General features: G+C 40.6%; 1 protein-coding gene across 1 annotated transcript in view; it reads right to left on the bottom strand.

Moving 5' to 3' along the window:
• Nucleotides 1-22,450, bottom strand: part of HSPA4 (heat shock protein family A (Hsp70) member 4) — a 42,817-nt gene extending 20,367 nt beyond the window's left edge. Inside the window, exons 1-6 of the mRNA XM_029217300.1 lie at nucleotides 22,060-22,450; nucleotides 11,555-11,612; nucleotides 9,317-9,457; nucleotides 7,332-7,454; nucleotides 2,219-2,318; nucleotides 1,426-1,559 (exon numbers count right to left, since the gene is read on the bottom strand). Coding sequence (XP_029073133.1) covers nucleotides 1,426-1,559; nucleotides 2,219-2,318; nucleotides 7,332-7,454; nucleotides 9,317-9,457; nucleotides 11,555-11,612; nucleotides 22,060-22,166 — 663 coding nt within the window. The 5' untranslated portion in view covers nucleotides 22,167-22,450. The remainder of the gene's footprint in view (nucleotides 1-1,425; nucleotides 1,560-2,218; nucleotides 2,319-7,331; nucleotides 7,455-9,316; nucleotides 9,458-11,554; nucleotides 11,613-22,059) is intronic.
• Nucleotides 22,451-22,693: the final 243 nt, after the last annotated feature.

Raw genomic sequence — 22,693 nt, 5'->3', positions numbered from 1 at the left:
ACAAAATGGAATTTAGAAATAATCCTATTATGGATAAAAGTAAAGCTTAAACAGTGAGAATAACACTTGGTCCATCATTCATATCTGTAAAAATCGTGAACCTCTTATTTCCCAACCATCCCAAAGATTTGTTTGTATTAAAAAAAAAAAAACATAAACCATAGAAACAAATCAGAATATAAAGCAGAGGTAAGTCCAGTTTTCAAAGAAGCAGGATTGTAACAAAGAGAAACTCAAAATGCCCTCCAAACCTAACAAGTACTTATTCTGGGATAGGTAGTCCACTCGACCAACTCCTAAATTGGAAGCAGAAAACCAGTTTAGACCTGGCACTAAGAACCTTGATACAGAACCCAAATAATTAAATACTCAAAATATCCTTGGCTCTTAAGCAAATTCTAGATAAAATCACCAAGCCAGAGAACTGATTTTATATCCCACTGAGGAACTAGCATATACCATCAAATTTGACTGTGACTCACAGACATAGAAAACAAACTTATGGTTACCAAAGGGGAAGGGCAGGGGGATAAATTAGGAGGATGGGATTAACACTACTATAAATAAAACAGATAACCAACAAGGACCTACTGCATAGCACAGGGAACTATACTCAATATTTTGTAAAAACCTATAAGGGAAAAAGAATCTGAAAAAGAATATATATGTATAACTGAATCACTGTGCTACATACCTGAAACTAACACACTGTAAATCAACTATACTTCAATTTTAAAAAATAAATTTAAAAAAAACCCTCACTGAACACCTAAAATCTATACCTTTTACTCTATATAAATTTGACCTTAATAAAGAGACTAATACAGGAAATGTGTATACATATTTTTTTAAAAATTTTTCAACTGTGACCATGATCACCCTCTGGTCCCTCTCTGCCATTAACACTGCTAGGCTTCTCTGTGTACAAAACTGCTTTCTCCAGAGCTCTAACGTCTCCAGACATCTAGAATATCACTCCTAGTCTGGTTTCTTTCAGCCACCCAAGTTCTAGTCACTCCATCCTGTTCCCAGACCACTCAAAACCTTAAGAGAATACATTTATCATCTCCTCAATCCTCAGTGTAAGATATATGAAGGGACTACATGTTAAAGATTCCTCCTAGTAAGCTTGCAAGGCAAGCATTATTTTCCCCACATTATAGGTAAGAAAAATAGGCTCAGGACTCTAAGAGTTTCTTCCTCAAGGTCTATGCTCTTTGCTTCATACCATGTCAACTCTTGATAAATTATTTTGGGCTTACAACTTCCACCCAACCCCTACCTACCTAATTTCAGGTTCAGATGGCTCATACCAAGTTTCCACTAGTGAAACAAAATTCTTTAACCAATTATTTTAAGTTGTCTCTCATAAATTCCTAATTAACATACACTTGTAATACAGTCTTCTGGAAAAAATATACTTACTTTAAGTTTTCCTCTATTAAACGCACATACAGAAACTTGATAAGAAGAATGCCCCATGTCTACAAAAACTACATTTCTTGGTTTCTCTTCTAAGGCAGGAAGATCTTGTTTATAGATTCCATATGCAAGAGCAACTACACAATAAGAAAAAAATTCAACATAATGTTATCATTTAAGTACTAAACTTAAAATTCATTTAAGTAGGAAAAAACAGACTCTGTATACAGATCCATGAAAGACTCAAAATCTTTATAAGCTCTGCATGATTTATTCATGAAGAACACTAACTTCAAAGAGTTAAATGCCAACATTCACTTAGGCTTCCTTACGTTTCCAATTTCCAATTCCAACAACTTTGACAATTTTTCCCAAAACCACTCCCTCCACTTCCCCAAACATTTCTTCCCATGTTTCTACTATCCTTGTGCCATCTCAACATTCCCATATATTCTACCCCCTGAGATGGTGCTTTATACCCCACCCCTGTAACTCCACCAATCCACAAGTTGGAGAAAAACCCAATATTTAAACCAAAGCAATACTCCAAACACACAATAAATGCATTCCTTCCCAAACAAGCATGCAATTAAATACCAAAGTAAGTGCTATGAGGATACAGAAAAAGCACTTCTCAGGTGAACTCTTCACAGAATGTGACAGAGTATCCAAAAATACTATGGCATACAGGTGGTAAGTGCTCCAAGCAAAACAGGGAACAAGAAACCCTAGGGTTTTAAGATTTCACAACCTTCAAGATGGAGCAAGTCAAGAATTTCAGTTAATAATCTCTTACCTGCAGTAGTTTCATTCATTAATCGAAGGCAATTGAGACCAGCAATCTGTGTTGCATCCATCACTGACCGTCTTTCTGCATCAGTATAGAAACAAGGAACCTATAAAAAAATTTGAAAGTTTACTGTATTATGGAGATCCCTCATTTAAAATATACCTGTCAAACAACAGTAAAATCCAGAAATGCCCTCAAATACTTACAGCAATTTATTCTGTATATGACCAAGGAAGTATTTCAAACCAGTAGGAGAAAGTTGGACTATTCAGTAGCCTTGGGACAAATGGACAGCCATACAGAAAAAATAATAAAGGTGTATCCTTACTATACACCTAATACCAAAATATATTTCAAATCAAAAATTTAAATGTTTTTTAAAAATCACGAGTACCATAATAAAAGGGAATCTTTACCGTCAAAGAAAAGATGGAATTTTCTAAATATAACACAAAACCCAAAAGAACCAGCAGGTCAAGGTGGAAGTCCGCCGGTGGCCAGTGCTGGGCCCCAAGCTGGGGCCGGGAGATCAGTGGCACACCTGGGCCAAGGGCTGCAGCGGGCAGGGCTGCTCGCTGCCTCTCGCTCGCCTGGCAGCAACAACGGCAGACATCAGTGAGGCCCGTGGGGACTGGAGGCGCAGCCCGGTGGGTGGGACGTACAGCTGTCCCTGGCTCGCTCAACATGCATGATGCTTTTCTCACCAACAGTGGCTGGGTTTCCCTACCTTCAAGATCTTCGTGCAGCTGGCTGGCCCTGTTGGTGTTCTATGTGCTACTGACCCTGCGTGTGGACAGCCTGGCTCCAAGCCTCTCCTGGTGAAACATGTCTGTACCCTTCTTCGTCGCTAACAGGCTCAGCACCTACTTCCCCACTATCATCTCCGTGCATCTCTTCCAGGACGGAGAGAAGCAGCTGGCCATGCTCAGCCTTTTCTGGGTCCTTAGAGTTCTTAGCCTCAAGTTCATTTTCAAGATGTTGTTATGCCAGAAGCTGGTGGAGCAGACTCGGGAGCTCTCCTTTGACCTGATCAAGTCTCTGGTCTTCATTCTCCTGAAGCTGCTCTTGATCTGCACCTGCTGGGTCAACCAGCCTTGCAGAGGATAAGCTATTGATAGAATGCCCAAGCTGAAGTCCCTCTTCAACCACACCAATGAAGAAGTCTGGGTCTGAAAGCCAGCTGTGCCCTGCTGAGTACCCACTTTTCTCTATACTGATCATGTCTGAAATAGTTGCCTCAACAGGGCTACAAAGAGCAGCCTTGATCCTTAAAATGTATTCCCTCTTGGACTTCCCTGGTGGTCCAGTGGTTAAGACTCCACACTTCCACTGCAGGGGGCACAGGTTCGATCCCTGGTTGGGGAAGTTCCACATGCCACATGGTATGGCAAAAAAAAAAAAAAAGTATTCCCCTTTATTTCATGCTTTGAATAACTAATCCTAAAATGAGATCCTTATAAGAGTCCCAGGCCAGACAGTCCTGAACTCCTCTGACAGTTGTAAACTGCATATAAGTAAAATGTTCTGATGAGCTCTGAATATTTTCATGGATCCTGGGAAAGTACCCATTGTGCAAAGGCTGCCAAGCTGGACTTGGGGTTTCCCTTGGGTAGCAGCACTGACCTGGAAGTGCACTGCTCCAGCCCCCAAGACAAGACTTCCTTAGATGCTTGAGCTCTAAAAAGTGTAAACCAGCTTGTGAATCCTCCCCTGTGCCACTGGGGAAAATGGTCCTTTCTTCATTCCAGCCCAGGCAGACAAGAGTATGTTGAATAAGCATAATTGGGACTCTATCTGGAGACCTGAAAAGAGCTTGCTTTCAAGGCGCAGCTTGGGTTCCTATCCCAGAAGATGGCAGTGCCACGACTTTTCCACCACCCTGTGGCCAGCACTGTTAGCACACCTGAGACAGATTTAGGCATCCCTAAGGGATCAGAGGGAGGGCAGGTGCTCTGATGCTCATAGGCACTGAGACCTACAAACACTAAGTTTACAAATGGTCTCAGCCCACCGAACTAAGGTCTTTGGTTTGATGTCAGGTGCCAAATGAGAACATCTGCTGAGATAAAAATAAGAGAATGTTTTGCTGGGGAAGAAAAGAAAAGAAAAAAAAAGGTGGCGAGGGGGGTCGATACATTTGACTCATTAAAAAATTCTAATGACCAAATGGGGAAAAATATTTGCAACTCACATCATAAAACAGCAAAGAGTTAATCTCTCTAATATTCGAAGAGCTACAAATCAAAATAAAGACCATACACTCAAGATAAAATGAGGAAAGAATAGGAACATTTCACAAAAAGCAAAATACAAAACGGTTCATAAATTTTAAAATGTTCTAGTTTACCTAAAGAGTAAAATATCAGCATTAAAATCACACACACTTTGCTGTGATTATTTATCTATCAGAATTATTTAATATACCAATAAGCTGTGCTGCTGAGGCTGTGGTCAAACAAGCCCTCTCAGGCATTGCTGATATAAGTGTAAATCAGCACAAATTCTCTAAAGGGCAATTAAACAACAGCTGTTAAAGTTTAAAATACACACATCCTTTGTCCCAGCAATTGCACTTCTAGGAATTTAGCCTATAACCTACAAACTTATCACATAAGAGCAAAATGATACTTGTTAAAGTTTACTCATTGTAGTATTCTTTGCAATTAAAAAAAAAAATCTGGAAGCAACCTGGATGTCCAACAAAAAGAGACTAGTTAAACAGATTATGGTACACATAAACTGTGACACTCTGCTCCACTAAAAGGAACGAAGCACCTCTTTACTGCTATGGAACATATATAAGGTAAATTGTCCAAAATATACTAAAAGAAAAATGAAAGTAAAAAAGGACCTATACATATTTGCCTGGGTACATAAAAACCTCTGGAAAGATCTGTAACAGGGTGGTAAAACTGGTAACCTCTAGGAAGGAAAATCTACTTACTAGGTAACAGATGTGCTAAAGCTTCCCATATACCCTTTTACACATTTGATTTGATTTGAACACAAGGGCTACTATTACCTTCCCCAAAAAATAAAGCTTATATTTTAACAATAATCAGTTTATAAATAAAGCAAAATCCACCCAGGCCTTATTTACATAGCAATCAGATATACCATAGTACCAAAATCTAGAGCAGTGACTGTGCAGAGAAGACTGTGCAGAAAAGAGTTCACACAGAGGCCAGAGACCACTATCCTTAGGCCCGATGGCAAGGTTGGCCCTTTTCTGCATCTAGGAATTTGAATGATAAATAGTTCCCTAAATCAACAGAAAAATTTCCCTAAATTATAAGAGTGGTTCACTGTGCCTAAACTGTACAATGTAGTTTATGCTTTACATTTAATTTGCTTCTGGAAGTCTGGAATTTCGGTACATGCAAGGCATAACATGCCTATGTGAATGACCTCCAATAGAAATCCTGGACTCCAAGGCTCAGGCAGAACTTCCCTGGTGTATGACATTTCATACGTGCTGTCACAACTTGCTGCTGGAGGAATTAAGCACTTCTGGTCTGACTCCAATGGAAGGTGACTCTTGGAAGCTTGTATCTGGTTTCCTCCAGACATTGTCCATGTACGTTTCCCCTTTACTGATTTTGCTTTGCATCCTTTCACTATAATAAATCTTAGCCACGAATATGGCTTTATTCTGAGTCCTGTAAATTCTCCTATCAAACCACCAAAACTCTTGAGGACCCCCAACACATAACTTAATTCATCACCTTTTAACTTGATCCCAAAAGCTGGAAAAGCCACTCAGGCAGTCTTGCCATTTTACATAAATTTTACTTCTAGGGCTTCCCTGGTGGCGCAGTGGTTGAGAGTCCGCCTGCCGATGCAGGGGACACTGGTTTGTGCCCCGGTCTGGGAAGATCCCACATGCCGCGGAGCGCCTAGGCCCGTGAGCCATGGCCGCTAAGCCTGCGCGTCCAGAGCCTGTGCTCCGCAACGGGAGAGGCCACAGCAGTGAGAGGCCCGCGTTCCGGGGAGGAAAAAAAAAAATTAAAAAAATTTTTTACTTCTACATGGAGCAAAATCCAGAATCAAAGTTAGGGTGGTAGATGGGGGGAAATGGGGACAAATCTCAAAGTCCAACAGAGATTTGGGGGAAGGCAGAAACCATCTAAGAAATATAGTGCCTGTATTGAATCTGAGCTCTTTAAGGGAAGTAGCATTCTTATTCTTTGCATCCCCAAAATGTGGGTTATGAGCCATAAGCCAATTCTTCCTGACAAATGTCAGTACTACTTTACTAGATGGCCAAGAACCAAGGAATCCATCAGTCAAAAAACTGTGAGGTGAAATAAGCCACCTAACAGTCCTTACTTTGACAACCAATGCACCAAAATTAAGACAAAAGATGCCAGTAAACAACAAGGTCCTACTGTACAGCACAGGGAACTGTATCCAATATCCTGTGACAAACCATAATTGCAAAGAACATACATATGTGTAACTGAATCACTTTGCTGTAGAGAAGAAATTAACACAACACTGTAAATCAACTATACTTCAAAAAAATTTTTTTAAATAAATAAAAATTTTAAAAGGCAAAGGAGGCCAAAGAGCTAAAATATCAGATAACAACGGCAGAATGAGGAGATTCATTGGAAAGGCCAATACAACCACCCAAATTTCAACAGTCCCTATGGACTTCACCATACTACAAGCACAAAGCTACAAGCAGCCAGGCTTCCCTCTAAATAGGGAAATGGAAAAGACAAGATAAAGTCTACTGCTGCCTTGCCTTTAGCGCTGGATACAAAAACAGCAAAGATACAGAGATAGAAATGAAGAAAAAAACAGCATTTCTAATTGAGAGTATTCAACTAATTCAACAAACATGTGGCTACCATGTGCCAGGCACTATGCTAGGTGCTAGAAGGAATCCAGGAAGAAGTGGGCTGAGATAAGCCTTTAAACAGACAGAATAACAGAATCATGAGCAAAAACTAGGGGGCAGAAAAAAATATTCAAGAATATGAGAACTAGTTTGATGAATTCTTAAAATAACCATTACCACCTAAGACAAAAAGCAATTTTATTTTCAATTAATAGCTTTCTTCTTCCTGCTTCTTCATGCAAGACCCCAATAATGTGTAGGGATCAAACTCACCGAAACAACACAGTCCATGACAGGCTTCTTAAGAACACTTTCCGCTGTCTCCTTCAGTTTGGACAAAAGCATGGCAGTCACTTGCTCCGTGGTAAAATTTCGCTCTTCCTCCATGTATTTCACCTGCAATAAAAAACCAAAAGGATCTACACTTAATACTTCTTCATGTCCTAAAAACCTAAAATGAATAATCTCTAAATCATCAATGGAACATTAACTCAGGAAGGAATTAAGAAAGCTAGTTTTAGAAGCGAAAATAACTTGAAGGTCACTTTTAGCTTTTTAACATGCTTGTCAAGCATGATACCTGGAGATGAGGACCACTATGTAAATGGCACGTTGTGACCACCAACAAAACTTGAAGACAATTACCTGGGCAGAAGCAAATTGGTATAGCTCACTATGACCCACACTGTCCCGCCATAAAGGGATCTGGTGGTGGAAACTATTTTACCATCTGACGTACTGTGTGTATTTTACTTGTTTACTGTGTTGACTTTATGATCATCGTCCCAATTAGGATCCAATCTAACGCAATGGTTTTTGTCAGATTTGTTCACTGTCATAGCCCCAACACGGAGGACAAACTTGACACAATAAATACGTGTTGAATTAAAGAATAAACGACAAACAAAGCTTCAAGATATCCTAAACCTGGATAAAGGTATGCAACTTTGACAACAGTTACAAACTTTAAATGTTGAAAAGACTGCCTAAGTAAGATAAGGTCCTATTCCACATGCCCATACTCCCCAAGTACAACCCAGACCAGAAAATGTCACTTTCTTCTTTTAGTTCCTGCTCCAACTCAACTTGAACACCACCTTCTCACTCCCCAGTCCAACCATAATTTATTCTGGTTTAGAATTTAACAGTGTCTCACTTTATTGCATGATAAAGATCGGAAAATAACCCTCCCAGTGAGCCTCTTTCAAAGCTACCTCTTCTTCCCTCATTTAAGCCTTTGTCAATTCCTCCAAGCTCATACTTGGATCCACTTGTTCCCAGGTCTTCTCCCTAGTCTCTTTCTCCTCTGGCACTTGTAACGCTTCTGACTAAATCTGCCAATGCGCATCCTATTTCTTTCTTGACTATAAGTATCCCCCATTTCCTCAGCTCCCTTTCCTTTTTTCCTCCTCTGCACCCCATATTTATCCATTAGTAGGCCCATTCAAACTGTACTAAAATTATTGCTGAAAATACCATAAGTAAACCCGTGATCATTTTTCAGTTATCAAAATTCTTCACTTCCAAATTCAACTGAATTCTCAGCTACAATGGCACAATTAACTACCTTTTCCCCACAATTCTCATCATCTCTTGGATTTTGAACCTGTTCCCATGATCCTTATTTCTCCAAATGGGGTGTCTCAAACACCACATTTCCTCTCTCTAAACTCAGTTGCCTGAAAAGCTCAAACACCCTTCTGGATTCCTCTTACCACCTGAGCGCAAGAGAGACAAATGTGTTCACCGTACCCATCCCTCAGCCTCTAATCTTTTTTGTATGATCAGTTCACTGCATACTTCACAAAGAGACTCTCCTAGATGTTGCAGAGATAGCAAAGACTAAACTCCCTTTTCCCCAAAAGAACAACACCTTTCCAATCCTACTGTCAAGAGTATGACCACATATCTGGCAGTGACTTTAAAGTGTTGATTTCTTTGCCTGCTCCTCCAGAAGTCATTCACTAAAATCATACCAGCAAGACTGCTGCATTAGTCAACAAGACAAGTAGCAATGGCAGTTAACTTCACATCATTACCACCTATCTGTCCAACCCCTATTAACAGTGCCACCTATGGCTCCCAAATAAAATCCAGATTATTCAAAAAATGCCAATGGTCTTTACTAGCAAAAGACTTTCCAAAGCATTTGTAACCATTTTCATTACAACTTGAAAGTAGAATGGTATAATATACAATGACCTGATAACATAAAATACTGTATTTCAATCATTAAGGTATTATCTTGAAAATCTTACCTTTATACCTGTCAACCCAGTGGGCAACTGTACAATATCATATGCAAGTTTAGATTTTTCTGCCTCCACAAACGGATCAGAGAATGCTCGGCCATGGAATCTTTTAAATCCTTGGACTGTGTTCTTTGCATTGGATATTACCTAAGAAAAAGTGTATCAGAGTCAAAGAGTGGAAAGACTAATAGCAATTAAATTATGAAAAAAAAAAATTCAACAATCTCAGGATTAAATTAGAATCATTTTCCTTCTGAGTTAGTTTTCTTTAGCACTAAACCTTTCTGAACGATGCCTGCTAGCTTGTGAAGTGAGGAGTGAGGGACCTGTACAGGTCACATGCAGGGCTAAGACCGGAGCCCAGATTGCCTTACTTCCTCATGAAGACAGGTCATTACCCTTATAAAAGTATTCTCTGTTCTTAAACTTCTAACAAACATTTACATAAAATAATTTTTATCTTTTAAAAATTACCCGTAGTTTGTCATTCGAACTTTCCAGGGGCCAATCTGGCAGTATGTTTCAATTCAGTTATTCTAGTGAAGAAAACTTACCATAAAGGAAAAAAAGATGACACTAAGCCCACAAAGATAATGCAAATAAACTGATAGAGCATTATTTATCACAGCAGAAAACTGCAAAGAGCCTAGAGGGTAAATGACAGGAGAATGGGTAAATAAATTATGGCATATCCATACAATGGTTAATATTATTTTAGAATTCTGGAGACAAGTATCTATATGATATGATGTCAGTTTCTTGGGGTGGGGAGAAAAACATTTATATGCTTAGAAAGAGTACAAAAGGTTACACATTAAGATATTAACAGTGATTTTTGGATAATGGTAGTATGCTAACTTCTAAATTCCTCACACTTTTACATCTATATTTTCTAATTTCTCTAGAATAAAGTATTATAATTTATGGGAAAAAATGCTGGCAAAGGACATTCAAAAAATTTAAGAATGAACTTCTGCTTAAGACTTATAGGTACCTCTTCCCAATGCAGAAGTAAGTGCAACAAGTCCCAAGGAAAAACAGCAGAGCTCCTCAGCCTCAGCAATGTCAAAAGGCACAAACAGAAGTTCTTTTGTAAAACAATATGAGGGCTCCAAAGTCAGGCCCTGTTTCAGTAAGCTGCCAAGTAGAAACTCAGTATCACAATAACTATGTCAACCTAGAACTAGGCAGCCAATTTAGTACAATAACTATTCTCAATAATGAAAGCAAGTTTAAAAACAGGAAGAATTCATTGGACTTTTAGAAGGAAAGACGTTTCAAAACAGCTCTGTACTTGCTATCTACTGTCTCCTAAAACATGTTGAACTTTCTGAAAATGAGATTATAAAACACCCAATTTAATTAAATTGGCCAAGCACCATTTTCTTGGGCTTATAAATCTTAGGCGCTGCCCGGTCCAGAAAAAGAGACAGTTATTCATTCTATACGTTGCTCCAGATTGAACTATTAAAACATCTAACATGCAACTCCTTAATTTTACAGCAACCTCAGACACTCAGGGAAATAGAACTCTTCAGGTTCTGCTGCTCTGGTTACAGAGGAACCAGCAAATATGTCAGGTTCCTGGTTTAAAAGTAAACTAATGGTAAGTGTGCTTCTACAAGTATGTTTTCCTTCCTTGAGAACCTTGATCAACACTGACCTTAAATATGAGTAAGATGAAGACAGAACAAGACACTTTAACGAGCATTTAAAATACCCAGGAAAGGGCTTCCCTGGTGGCGCAGTGGTTGAGGGTCCGCCTGCCAATGCAGGGGACATGGGTTCGTGCGCCGGTCTGGGAGGATCCCGCATGCCGCGGAGCGGCTGGGCCCGTGAGCCATGGCCGCTGAGCCTGCACGTCCGGAGCCTGTGCTCCCCAACGGGAGAGGCCACAGCAGTGAGAGGCCCACGTACCGCAAAAAAATAAAATAAAATAAAATAAAATAAATAAAATAAAATAAAAAATAAAATAAAATACCCAGGAAAAAATTTAAAAAATAAAATACCCAGGAACAATCAAACATCCTAGCACTTTGCATTAAACAGATTATATATGTTCATGCTATTTTAAAAAGCTATTTACTTCTCACTCAAGTACGTAAGAAGGATCAGGTTCATCTTTCAGTTGTACACCCAGGGGCTCACAGTGGTGGGCACATAATGGGCACTGAAATACTTGCTGAATGGGAAGGATGGACAAACCACAGAAGAAAGTCACTTTAGGGAAAAACAAAATTCTACCTGGCTTTTAGCTGCTGCTCCAATTGAACGATTCTTAGGACCAAAAGAAATGCAAGCCCTAGAAGACAAAACAAACATTTAAACATCAAACCTTACTGTAATTATTACATCCAAAACCAAAGCAGGCAAGCACTTCTCTGGTGGTCCAGTGGTTAAGACTCCGCGCTCCCACTGCAGTGGGGGGGAAGGTTCGATCCCTGTTTACGGAACTAAGATCCCACAAGCCTCGCAGCACAGCAAAAAATATCTGCTTAGCCGACAAAGCCCTATTTTTGTTAACTGCACACAGTAAGTCTATGATTTTGACCTTTCTACTGAGTAAAGTGTCCATGGAATGCGCTGCTTCTTAGAATAATGGGAGTTCATCACTTAGATGTTGAAGTACAAGTTTGGTATGACCATCTGTCTGAAATACTGGAGAGAGGTGGACTAACCAGTCTCCACTGTCCTCTAATTCTTCAAGTCTGGTGTTCAAAATTCCAATAAATAATAGTATACCCTCATATCAATACATCAATAAAATGTTCTTTGTGTTTAGAACAGCTCATAACTTCACCAAGACAATAGTCTATAAACCGTGAAAACAACGCTTGTCCTATTGTGAATACATAAAAAGTTATTTTTCTAGAACTAGTTTCCAAGGACTCAATTTCTTTTTTTTTTTTAAAGACTCAATTTCTGGCAAGGAACTTCATTCCCACTTCTGAACACATTCTTCCAATCAATTCATACACTGCCTGCTGGTTTGATGTATATGCTGCTTATTTTAGAAAGCAAAATTGAAACTTGCTTAAAGGTATAAACACTTTAAAACACTGTGTTTAAGCTTAAAAAGTCAGTTATTTTGGAGTTGATGTTTTTGCTATCATGGCCTCCATGCTTCCCCCTGTTTTTCACTCTGGAACCTTGCATATATTTGTCACCTCCCTTTCCAGTAGCTGATTTCTCTCAAGCTAAAATAAGATCAAATGCACCCATGCCACCCCCAAAAAATCCAAGACAAAGCTCTTCCCAGAGTCCATTTCTCCCTCAGGTTAGTAAAGCCTTCTCTTCCTCCTACTTAATAATAATGACTGCATAAATTGCCTATATGCACCATCTCATTTAATCCTCATAAGCACCCTATCTTATTCCCACTTTATAGGAGAGGAAGCTGAGTCCAAAAAGGTATTAATAAGTAAATTTGTCCAGAGTCATACAATCTGAAAGCAATGGGAGTCAGGACTGTAGATCGTTTCTCCATACTTCACACTCTAGCTAGCTTTGACCCTCTCTCTATCCCCCCTGGACCCCTAATTCTTCGAATTTAGTGGAACGAGTAAGAATAAGAGCTCTGCAGCCATACTGCCTTGGTCCAAATCTGACCACACTAGATGACCTACTAATTAAGTAGAACTGTTTTACTTAAACTTACCAGCCCTGTACAAACTGGCAGAATGCTCAGCCTCTCTGTGCCTCAGTGGTCCTTTCCAAACAATGGTGCAAGAATCCCTGTGAGCCAATCTCCCAGAAAAGTTACAAGCAGCTATGCCCTGAATCAATATGACACAGCCTGGAATTTCATCAGATTTCCTATGAGCCCTAAGCTCTATGGGCCTAGAACATGCTGGGGGGTAGCCCCTCTAGAGCACAGGTATCAAGCTCAGCCTTTCTGCAAATATACCACCTATCACTTAAAAAAAAAAAAAAAATCCCTGAGTACCACTTAAATGTCTCCCCTATTACAGCGCATACAGCCCTTTAGGAAATTGCCCACCGTAATCTTACCTACTCCATTCACCCTGTCCACTCCTAGCTTATGCATGCAAACCTACATCTTTCTAAAAGCCACCAGATCTGAATTTCTAAGATGCATCCCACCAATAACTCAATCCCAACATAACTAAAAGCCAACATTATTTATCTTCCATTGTTTCCTGCAGCTGTTTTCAAGCCTTCATCTCCTCAAAACAATACTAGCTCTAAGAATGAAAAAATTAATGTTCCCAACTTTATTGTATGTCCGTTGAAGGGTTAATTTCCTATTCTACCTTGGTAACTCTGAATCTGTCTTGCTTTTAATTACCTTCCAAACAAAAACATTACCAGCAAATAGGATCCAGATTCCTTAATGTAGAACCTAAGGCCTCTCACAATCCCAACCCCACCCCCATTTTCCAGGTGCAATCTCAAGCACACAGTGCCCCAACACAAGTCAAATAGTCTTCCAATCCTCCTGCTTTGCTCTACCACTTTTGCCACCTGAAATGCCCTGGTCCTTCTAAATCTCACTCATTCTCCAGAGATATCACACACTTGTGATGCCTTCCCAGTCCCTCTCAAGTAAAAATTGTTACTACCTCTTAAAACTTATTAGACTTGGCTTAAAACTTACTGGACTTTGGGCAATGTGAATGTAGAACATTTCCATCATCACACAATGTTCTACTGTACAGAGCTGCTCTAGGTAATATTCTCTTTGAAGTCAGTTAACATTTTTACTTACTCTTAAAATCTACATCTGCCTTAGAAGTAATAGATAGGAAATGGTTCGTATATCTTGAAAAGCTAAATAAAAGTTTGTCTCAGTTCAAATTATTCATCCTTTTATTCATCTATATATGCACACACTACAAACAGTTCCCAACTTCTTACAAAGCAATCAAATGTCACTAATGGAACATCAATCTTTACCACATAATATAGCAATTACACCTCAAACAAGGCATAACTCTTGCAAAGTATGGGCAGAATTCACACTTTTCTTATATTATAGAAAATCATTAATATATTATTACATAATTCTTACATTCTAAAAAAAGTTCTATAACAAGCCAACTAGTACATTAAAGAAAGGAATCCTTAGCTTTTCCACTTTATGGTCAATTTGATTGAGTTGAACACATGTACAGTAAAAAGAGCTCAGGCTCTAGAATTAGACAGTATGGGTCTGTCTGAATCCCTTCTCTACCTTTCTAGCTGTGTGACCTGTTAATTAACTGCTCTGAAATTCAATTTGCTCATCTCTAAAATGGGGGAAATTACCACACCTACCTAATATGGTTGCTATAAGGATTAAATTTGTTGATCCACTTTTAAAGGACATTTATCAGAGACTGGCACATCATAAATAACATTATATATTACTAAACCTCCAATGAAACCTTGGTCTGAGTTTCATACAAAAAAAATATACCGGGACTTCCCTGGTGGCGCAGTGGTTGAGAGTCCACTTGCCGATGCAGAGGACGCAGGTTCGTGCCCCGGTCCAGGAAGATCCCACATGCCGCGGAGCGGCTGGGTCCGTGAGCCATGGCCACTGAGCCTGAAGCCTGAAGCCTGTACTCCGCAACGGGAGAGGCCACGGCAGTGAGAGGCCCACATACCGCAAATAAAATTGACCCGTGCTCGCAACAACTACAGATATATATATATATATATATATATATATACACACACCAACTAGGGAGCTCCCTGGTGGCCTAGTGGTTAGGATTCTGGGCTTTCACTGCCATAGCCTGGGTCTAATCCCTGGTTGGGGAACTGAGATCCCACAAGACACATGGCACAGACAAAAAAAGAAAAAAAAAAAAAAAACAGAACAAACCAAAAATATACCAACTAGTTTGCTATGTAAATTGTGCTTCACCTTCTCAAACTATCCACTAAAACCCACTCAGCCATCTTTAAAATCATGAGGAATAAAAAGTCCTACCATTTCCTTTTCAAAAGGACAACTGAGGGCTTCCCTGGTGGCACAGTGGTTGAGAGTCCGCCTGCCGATGCAGGGGACACGGGTTCATGCCCCGGTCCGGGAAGATCCCACATGCCGCGGAGCGGCTGGGCCCGTGAGCCATGGCCGCTGAGCCTGCGCGTCCGGAGGCTGTGCTCCACAACGGGGGAGGCCACAACAGTGAGAGGCTCGCATACCGCAAAAAAAAAAAAAAAAAAAAAACGACGACTGAATGAGGGTAGATATGTTAAACAGCACAAATTGAAAGGGTTTTTAAAGTAAAAGCTTACATAAAGAAATCTAATATTTAAATGTGAAAAAGGCCCAAAAACATTACGTCAAATTTTAGGGCCAACGCTAGAACCTATTCCGTGCTTTCTAGTGCAAGCTCATCGTAGAAAATTAGAGAAGTGTAAAAAAGAACATAGGGATTATCAGTAACTCCACAACCAACACCCTCCTACCAGAGATGGCCATTACTATTTAGGTAAATACTGCTATTCAATCCTAATAAATGAAGCAATTCTTTTAAAAAGAGAAGCTAAATACCCCCATTAAGTTTGTTTCTCCTCAACAAACACTCTAAAAAATCTTCAGTGGCTGAATGATTCTGTCAGGATTTGGACAGGGAACAAGATATTTAACGGAAACATGTATTGATACTATTTCCCACTCACCAGGAAATTCCAAAATTTCACATAGCCTGCATGCAATCCCTATCTATGGTAGGAAGCCTCTCTTTCATCCAAGCAGGTCAAGCTCCCTTGTCCCACGGCTTTCATTTTTGAGCCTTCATATGCCAGGCAGTGTGCTAAGCATTCTACACCTGATTCTCCCAAATACTCTAAGACAAGAACTATTACTGACCCAATTTTGTAAATGAAGAACTGAATAAAGGCAAGTTAATGTGCCCAGAAACATAACTAGTACTAGAGTTCAGGATTCAAAATCAGGACTACCAAACTCCAAGTCCCACACATACATACTTTTTTTTTTAACCTTATTTTTTTTTTTTTTTTTGGGCTGCATCCTCATTGCAGCGCACAGGCTTCTCTCTAGTTGCAGCACGCAGGCTCCAGAGCACGTGGGTTCTGCAGTTTGCAGCACACAGGCTCTGTCGTTGAGGCGCCCAAGCTCAGTAGTTGTGGCGTGTGGGCTTAGTTGTCCCACTGCACGTGGGATCTTAGTTCCATGACCAGGGATCGAACCCGCAACCCCTACACTGGAAGGAAGGCAGACTCTTTACCACTGGGCCACCAGGGAAGTCCCCATAAATACTTTTGTACTGCCTACCAAACCCTCTAGATTTATTCCTACTTCTATACCTTCACCAGACTGTCCCAATCCTTTCTTCATGTATTCTAATCCTGTTTGCTCAAGTCCCACTCCTGCCTTTCCTTATCACTCCATCCCCCACAGATATGACTTGTCCTCTGAACTTGTACAATTAAGGTCTATATTTAATAACCTTGCCCATAATTGTATTCTCTATTCTTATTCTATTTACTGTTGCTTTACGTCATTCATATTTCCAACTAGAATGATTACATCTCCACAGCAGGACTCTATCTTACACTTCCTCTATACTTTACACAAGCCCAAGTTAATGCTGCTAAAAACGGCAGTACTCAAGACACTTGCTACTTGACTGATATTACCTTTCCTCCATTCCAAATTACAGGCTGACATTACACAAAGTTAATTTAAATCAAGTTCAAGACTTTTCTGTTCTAATCTTTAAGTCCTAGAAATAATCATCTTTTTAAACCAGAGAATAGCCGTTGTTCTCTTTCCTGGGTAAAAGATACCACTGACCAAACATTTATGGATATTCTGATAGGATGTTATGAACAGCTGCAACCGGCACAGATCCTTAAAAGGTACAGTTTCATGTTTATAAGTGTGTATAGGACCGCTCTCAGGATATTCAGACAGCTGTTACTCTAATTCAATTTCTTAAACAATATAAGAAAATGAGTTTTTCAGAGAACCTACAATAGTATTTAGACTATCAAATAAGAGAAGCAGGCAAGACTGGCATGGAAATGGTTATTAGGTTAATCAGACTACCCCACGGTCACTGCCTTAGCCCAGAGCTAGAAAATACCCAAAACAGTTGATATGGAACAGATCAAACAACTCATACTAGCAAGATATGCAGTTCCTTAAGAACCACAAACTCCTGAGTCAGTAAGATTTACACATTAAAAGCTACATATTTGATAAACCCTAAAGGCAAACTTCCATAGATGTCACTTTACTGTCCCAATATATGGTCCATTAAAAAACAGAATTAATAAAATATACAAAAAGGTAATGATAGCAATATGAGCAAATAATTGGGCAGTATTTACTATGTAACAGTCATTATGCTAAATATTTTATATAATTTTAACTCATAATCCTCACAAACCCCAGGGAAACAGAGAAATCACTTACGTTCCTGGTGTAAATTAATCCCTTAAATTTTTGTAAAGTACTCTGGCAATAGGTACTGAAATTTTAAGCATATATATCCTTTCACCAATTTCACATCTTGAAATCTATCCAACAAAAATAAAAGTATTAACATGTAAACATAAATATAAAAGACTTGTTGAAGACTATTTCTAATTGCAAAAATTTAGAAACAACCTGAACATCTGAGGAAAGCATGTTAAAGCCATAGTATGGACTATTATGTACTTAAGGAGGTAAATTCATATTTACTGACTCTGAAAGATGTCTAAAATATAAGTGAAAGAAAATAATTACAAAATATAGTATGATCCTATTTGTTTATATGGGCACACACGTCCCCACATATATTTGTAGAAGTCTAGAAAAAGTTATGCAAGGATAGACAGCAAACAGCAAATAATTAGAGAGGAAGCAATTTTACTTAGCACTTTATTTTTGTTGTTGTTGTTAAAGCAAACAAGTATTTTATTAAGTCAGAAAAAGTTTTAATTTAGGAAACCCAATTTAGAACCTGATGACATAAAGTTCCTGTAGATTACACCTACCAATTCTATATACAAAGTTGTATTTTAGTTCTTAAATAAGTCTAAGAAACTACTTTGATAACCTCAATTAGACATGAGAAGTGTTAGCAATCTGAAGCTTTAGTTAACCAATCTACTTTCCTATTCACTGAACCCAAAAGATCCAGTCATCCTGATGCGCTTAGATCTACAACGTGTAAAGATATTCACTCCATAGAGGAACACTTTTCTTGCACAAATAAGGTATCAGATATTAATCTGCCAGTTAGCCAGAACCCACCTTACTTTCAGCTTTTGCTCTCAAGGGCAGTTATTAACAGACAATTTCATCTCTTCAAATTCCTAATATACTGTTTTATGAGGAACTAAGTCCATGAAAATGATAACTATTCATACACAGAATTATCTTCTTAGGTAACTCATATCTACCCTGTAAATTTTGTACAGTACGGCCCAATTAACTCCTGTAATGTTTGGCAGTCCGTTAACATTTTTATTCCAAAGAAGCTTTAAGGTTGTACTCTTTCTACTGTAATAATCCAACTAAATATAAAAATAGGCTTTCCATCTTATTCCAAAGCCTATGGTCATGAAATATCAACACGACACTCATAAGTTAAAACTCCAAAGTTTATCTCTACGCCGCCCACACTTTTCTCCCACGCTTCCACACTGGTGGAGAGCAACATAAACTCCCACGTGGACCAAATGATTGCAATATCCTCCTAAGCATCATCCGGCTTCTTCTCTTGCCCTTCTCAAATAAATCCGTTCTCCATAAAAAAGCCAATCACATCTTTAAAATATCAATTGGATCACCTCCCATAGCACCTAGATAAAAATCTTTAACATGATTTGCAAAGCCCTGCCATAATCTAACCTGTCTTGCCTAACTTCTCTGCAGATTCAATTCACAGCATTTTTTCAAGTGGCTATAATCCTCTCAGTCTGTCAAGTGTGCCTCAGTTCTTCCTCACTTGCTATTCCTTCTGCCTGGAACAACTCTTCCTCGCTCCCACCACGAACCTCCATGGTAAAACCCTACTCATCCTCTGCGTTTCATCTTAAATGACACTTCTTTAAGAAGCACCTTCCATCACCACCCCATATCCAATTTAAATTAGGTCCCCGTCATTGTTTTCCACACTTTCCCATCAGGACCTTTGCCACAGTCAGTAATTACATATTTGTTTAGCATCTGGTTTTCTCCACTAGCCATGTCCATGATGGCAGGATCTTACTTGTTTATCAGAGTACCTTCAGTGCTTAGCACAACAGCTGGCATATTAGAAGCTACTCATTATCTGCTGAAATGAAAGGAAGCCTAAATTTGGTGGGAAAGCAAGGGTCTCTTCTAGGTAAGACTCAACTGGCTCCTCAAAAATGGAATTCAAATCCTGTTGCACCCACAATTTTAAATGAGTTACTTTCACTATACCCAGCCCTCCAGAACCTGCATCTCATTCCACTCTCACACTAAAACAAACCTATCTCACATTCCCTGTGTACCTCTGAGATATAAATCCATTCTTCCATAATCACTACTTAAAAAAAAAAAAAAAAAACCAACCTTTCTGCCCACCATGTTCTACTTAGCCAAAGACTCCAACACAGAAATCTAAGCTAATCGAGATCACAGTTCAAAAACTACTTGAGGGCTTCCCTGGTGGCGCAGTGGTTGAGAGTCCGCCTGCCGATGCAGGAGACACGGGTTCGTTCCCTGGTCTGGGAAGATCCCACATGCCGCGGAGCGGCTGGGCCCGTGAGCCATGGCCGATGAGCCTGCGCTTCCGGAGCCTGTGCTCCGCAACGGGAGAGGCCACAACAGTGAGAGGCCCGCATACCGCAAAAAAAAAAAAATACTTGAATGTATGGCATCCCTCTAAGTTACTGGAAATATAGGAACATGTAAGGAAAATTACCTTTAAGTATTTAAACATATTCTTATCACAATTACATGGTGTATCTGGTCACCCATCAAATAGTCTTTGGGACAAATTTAACTGTGATCTGGGATGATTAAATTCTTCTCTGAAACAACTCTTTCAGTTCCAAATAATGAGATTCATGGTAAAACTGCTGTAGTTACTATTTGTCTAAAGGAGAAAAGGGGTCATAAGAGTCTAAAAGGAAGGACAGGAACACTTCATTCCAATATTTGGAATTCTCTTACCTTTGGAGCTAAAGTATGTTCAATTCTAGCTGGGAAAAGACCAAAAAGTTACATGCCTAACTCAGTGCTCTAGCCCTCTTAATTTCTTGAGGAAAACTATCTCTACAGATGAAGCAAACTAGGATCCAGAGAGGAAAATAACAAATAGGAAATTAATGCTTAAATACTTAAAAACTTCATTGTACAATACACTTCCCTGGAAATACAAATTAGACCCACTGTTAAAAACTATGAAGATGGGAGGGTTGGGGATTGGGCTGTGACTGCTAATGAGTACAGGGTTTCTCTTGTGGGATGATGAAAATGTTTTAAAATTGTGTTGATGGTTGCACAATTTTGTGTCTACACTAAAAACAAACTGTACACTTTAAAAGGGTTAACTGCATGGTATGTGAATTATATCTCATTAGTTAAAAACTATAAATAAAATTGAGAAAGGAACATCAAACTGTGGTTTTGGATCTGGGATGGGTTTTGCGGAAAGCACATGGGTTACGTCTAAAATAAGGGATAGAAATTTGATAAGTTTAAGGGAAATGTTGTCAGCCTTCTGGGTAGCAAATATCAGTCTGGTATAGGGAGCAATCGAGTTGGCCAGAAATTGCTGAAGAAGTGTAACAAAAGGTAGGGTGAAAAACGAGCCTTAACACAGAGGCCCTTAATGAGACACAATGAGAACCTAGCAAATAACAGAAACTTCTTAAAAAGATTCTGTCCAAGAGGAAGACAATGGATTGAAAGGTGTCTCTAAGTACAAAAGACTCTTACCCTATCCAAGGAAAGACCGGGGTGAGTCATGATTTCTTAGCGCTGTGTCTATACTGGCTCCATAACTTACCATAGGTTCTAAAAGTCAAAGTGAGCCCCTGAGTCATTCATTAACAATTGCAGCCAACACCCTGGTTGGAATGTATTACAGTGAAAGTGGAACGCTGTTAGGGATAGGTGCGCAAAGAATGACAGCAGAGAATGACCCAACATTCAGTTCAATATACTGAAGCGACGTGAAAAACCAAAGCGAATGCAAAAGGTATCCAAAAGGCATCGATTTTATTAAATCCTTTTCTGATATCTTTCCGTGCCAACCCTATCTGGAGATCTCTGGTGCTCCGACTCCCTCTCTTCCGGGCGCCACCCCACCCCCCACTCACGTGGGACTCCGGTCTCTGCACTGTCTTACCGCCTGCCGGCAGACGCCAGACCTGTTCAATTAAACTTTTATTAAGCTCCTGCTGTGTGCAAAGCTCCCAACTCTGTGCTGGGCTTCAGAGACGTCAGTACGCCCTGGGCCTATTATGTGCCCTCTAAAAGAGAATCTCGGTCCACCCCACATCCCGGGCCTGCCTTCCCCCCAGCTCCTACCCACAGCCTCCGCTGGTCCAAGTACCCACTCGGAGCCCTCGCTCGGTCGGCGGGCCACAGAAAAAGGGCCTCGCCCCTGGCGCAGACCCACACGGGAGGTCGCGGCCCCTAGTGACCTAAAACGCAGTGGGGGTCCACTACCCACCGGAGCCTCGGCTCGTAACGGAGGTGACTGCCCGGCCCGCGTTCCCCAAGCCGCGAGGGTCACAGACCCGAGCAAGCGCTACCTCCCCACCACCCCCCAGTGCACGCGGCTACCCTGGCCCACACTCACGGCGTGCAGCGGTCGCTGTATTCATTAGCGATCGTTTCGATGCCGCCGGCGCGGGCTACAGCGACGTAGCAGCTCTGGAACCCCAGATCTATGCCCACCACCGACATGGCGCCGGCTACAGCTCAGGCTCGAGCCCGGGTCCAGCCGGCAAGACAAGACACGGACCCCGGTGGGGCTGGCGCGCGTAAAACGGGCCGCGTGGGCCAGGGAACTGGGGCTAGTGGGAGACGTGCGGAGAGCCACGCAAGAGCCTAGGTTGTTAGAAGGAGAGCCGCAGCTGAGGACACTACTCAGGCCGGCTCCGGCTCAGCGGCCGCAGCCTGGGCGCCGGTAGCGGGGGCGGAGAAGATCTCGAAAGGTCTCGTCGCTACGAGAGTAAAGAAGCAGCGCGAGAACTGAGAGGGAATGTTCTCGCGAGACTCCGGTTCAGCCGCTTTTCTTCCTGAGGCCCCGCCCCCCAGGTTACGTACAAGTGTACGTCACTCCCAGGCCCAAGAACCCGGGAAGGGCCGGCGAAAGACAGTTGGGAGGCGGAGTTGGCCATTGAGCATGTACACGGACCTCGCCGCCGCGCTAAGTACGGCGGCAAAGAGCAGTGGAGCACCTCCCCTTCCAGAAGAAAGTAGGACAGCCG

This window comes from Monodon monoceros, unplaced genomic scaffold, assembly GCF_005190385.1.
Source record: "Monodon monoceros isolate NGI ecotype Baffin Bay Population unplaced genomic scaffold, NGI_Narwhal_1 Super_Scaffold_12, whole genome shotgun sequence".
Taxonomy (NCBI): Eukaryota; Metazoa; Chordata; class Mammalia; order Artiodactyla; family Monodontidae; genus Monodon; species Monodon monoceros.
Note: the sequence above shows the minus strand (reverse complement) of the source record. Positions and strands in the feature narration are given on the sequence as shown.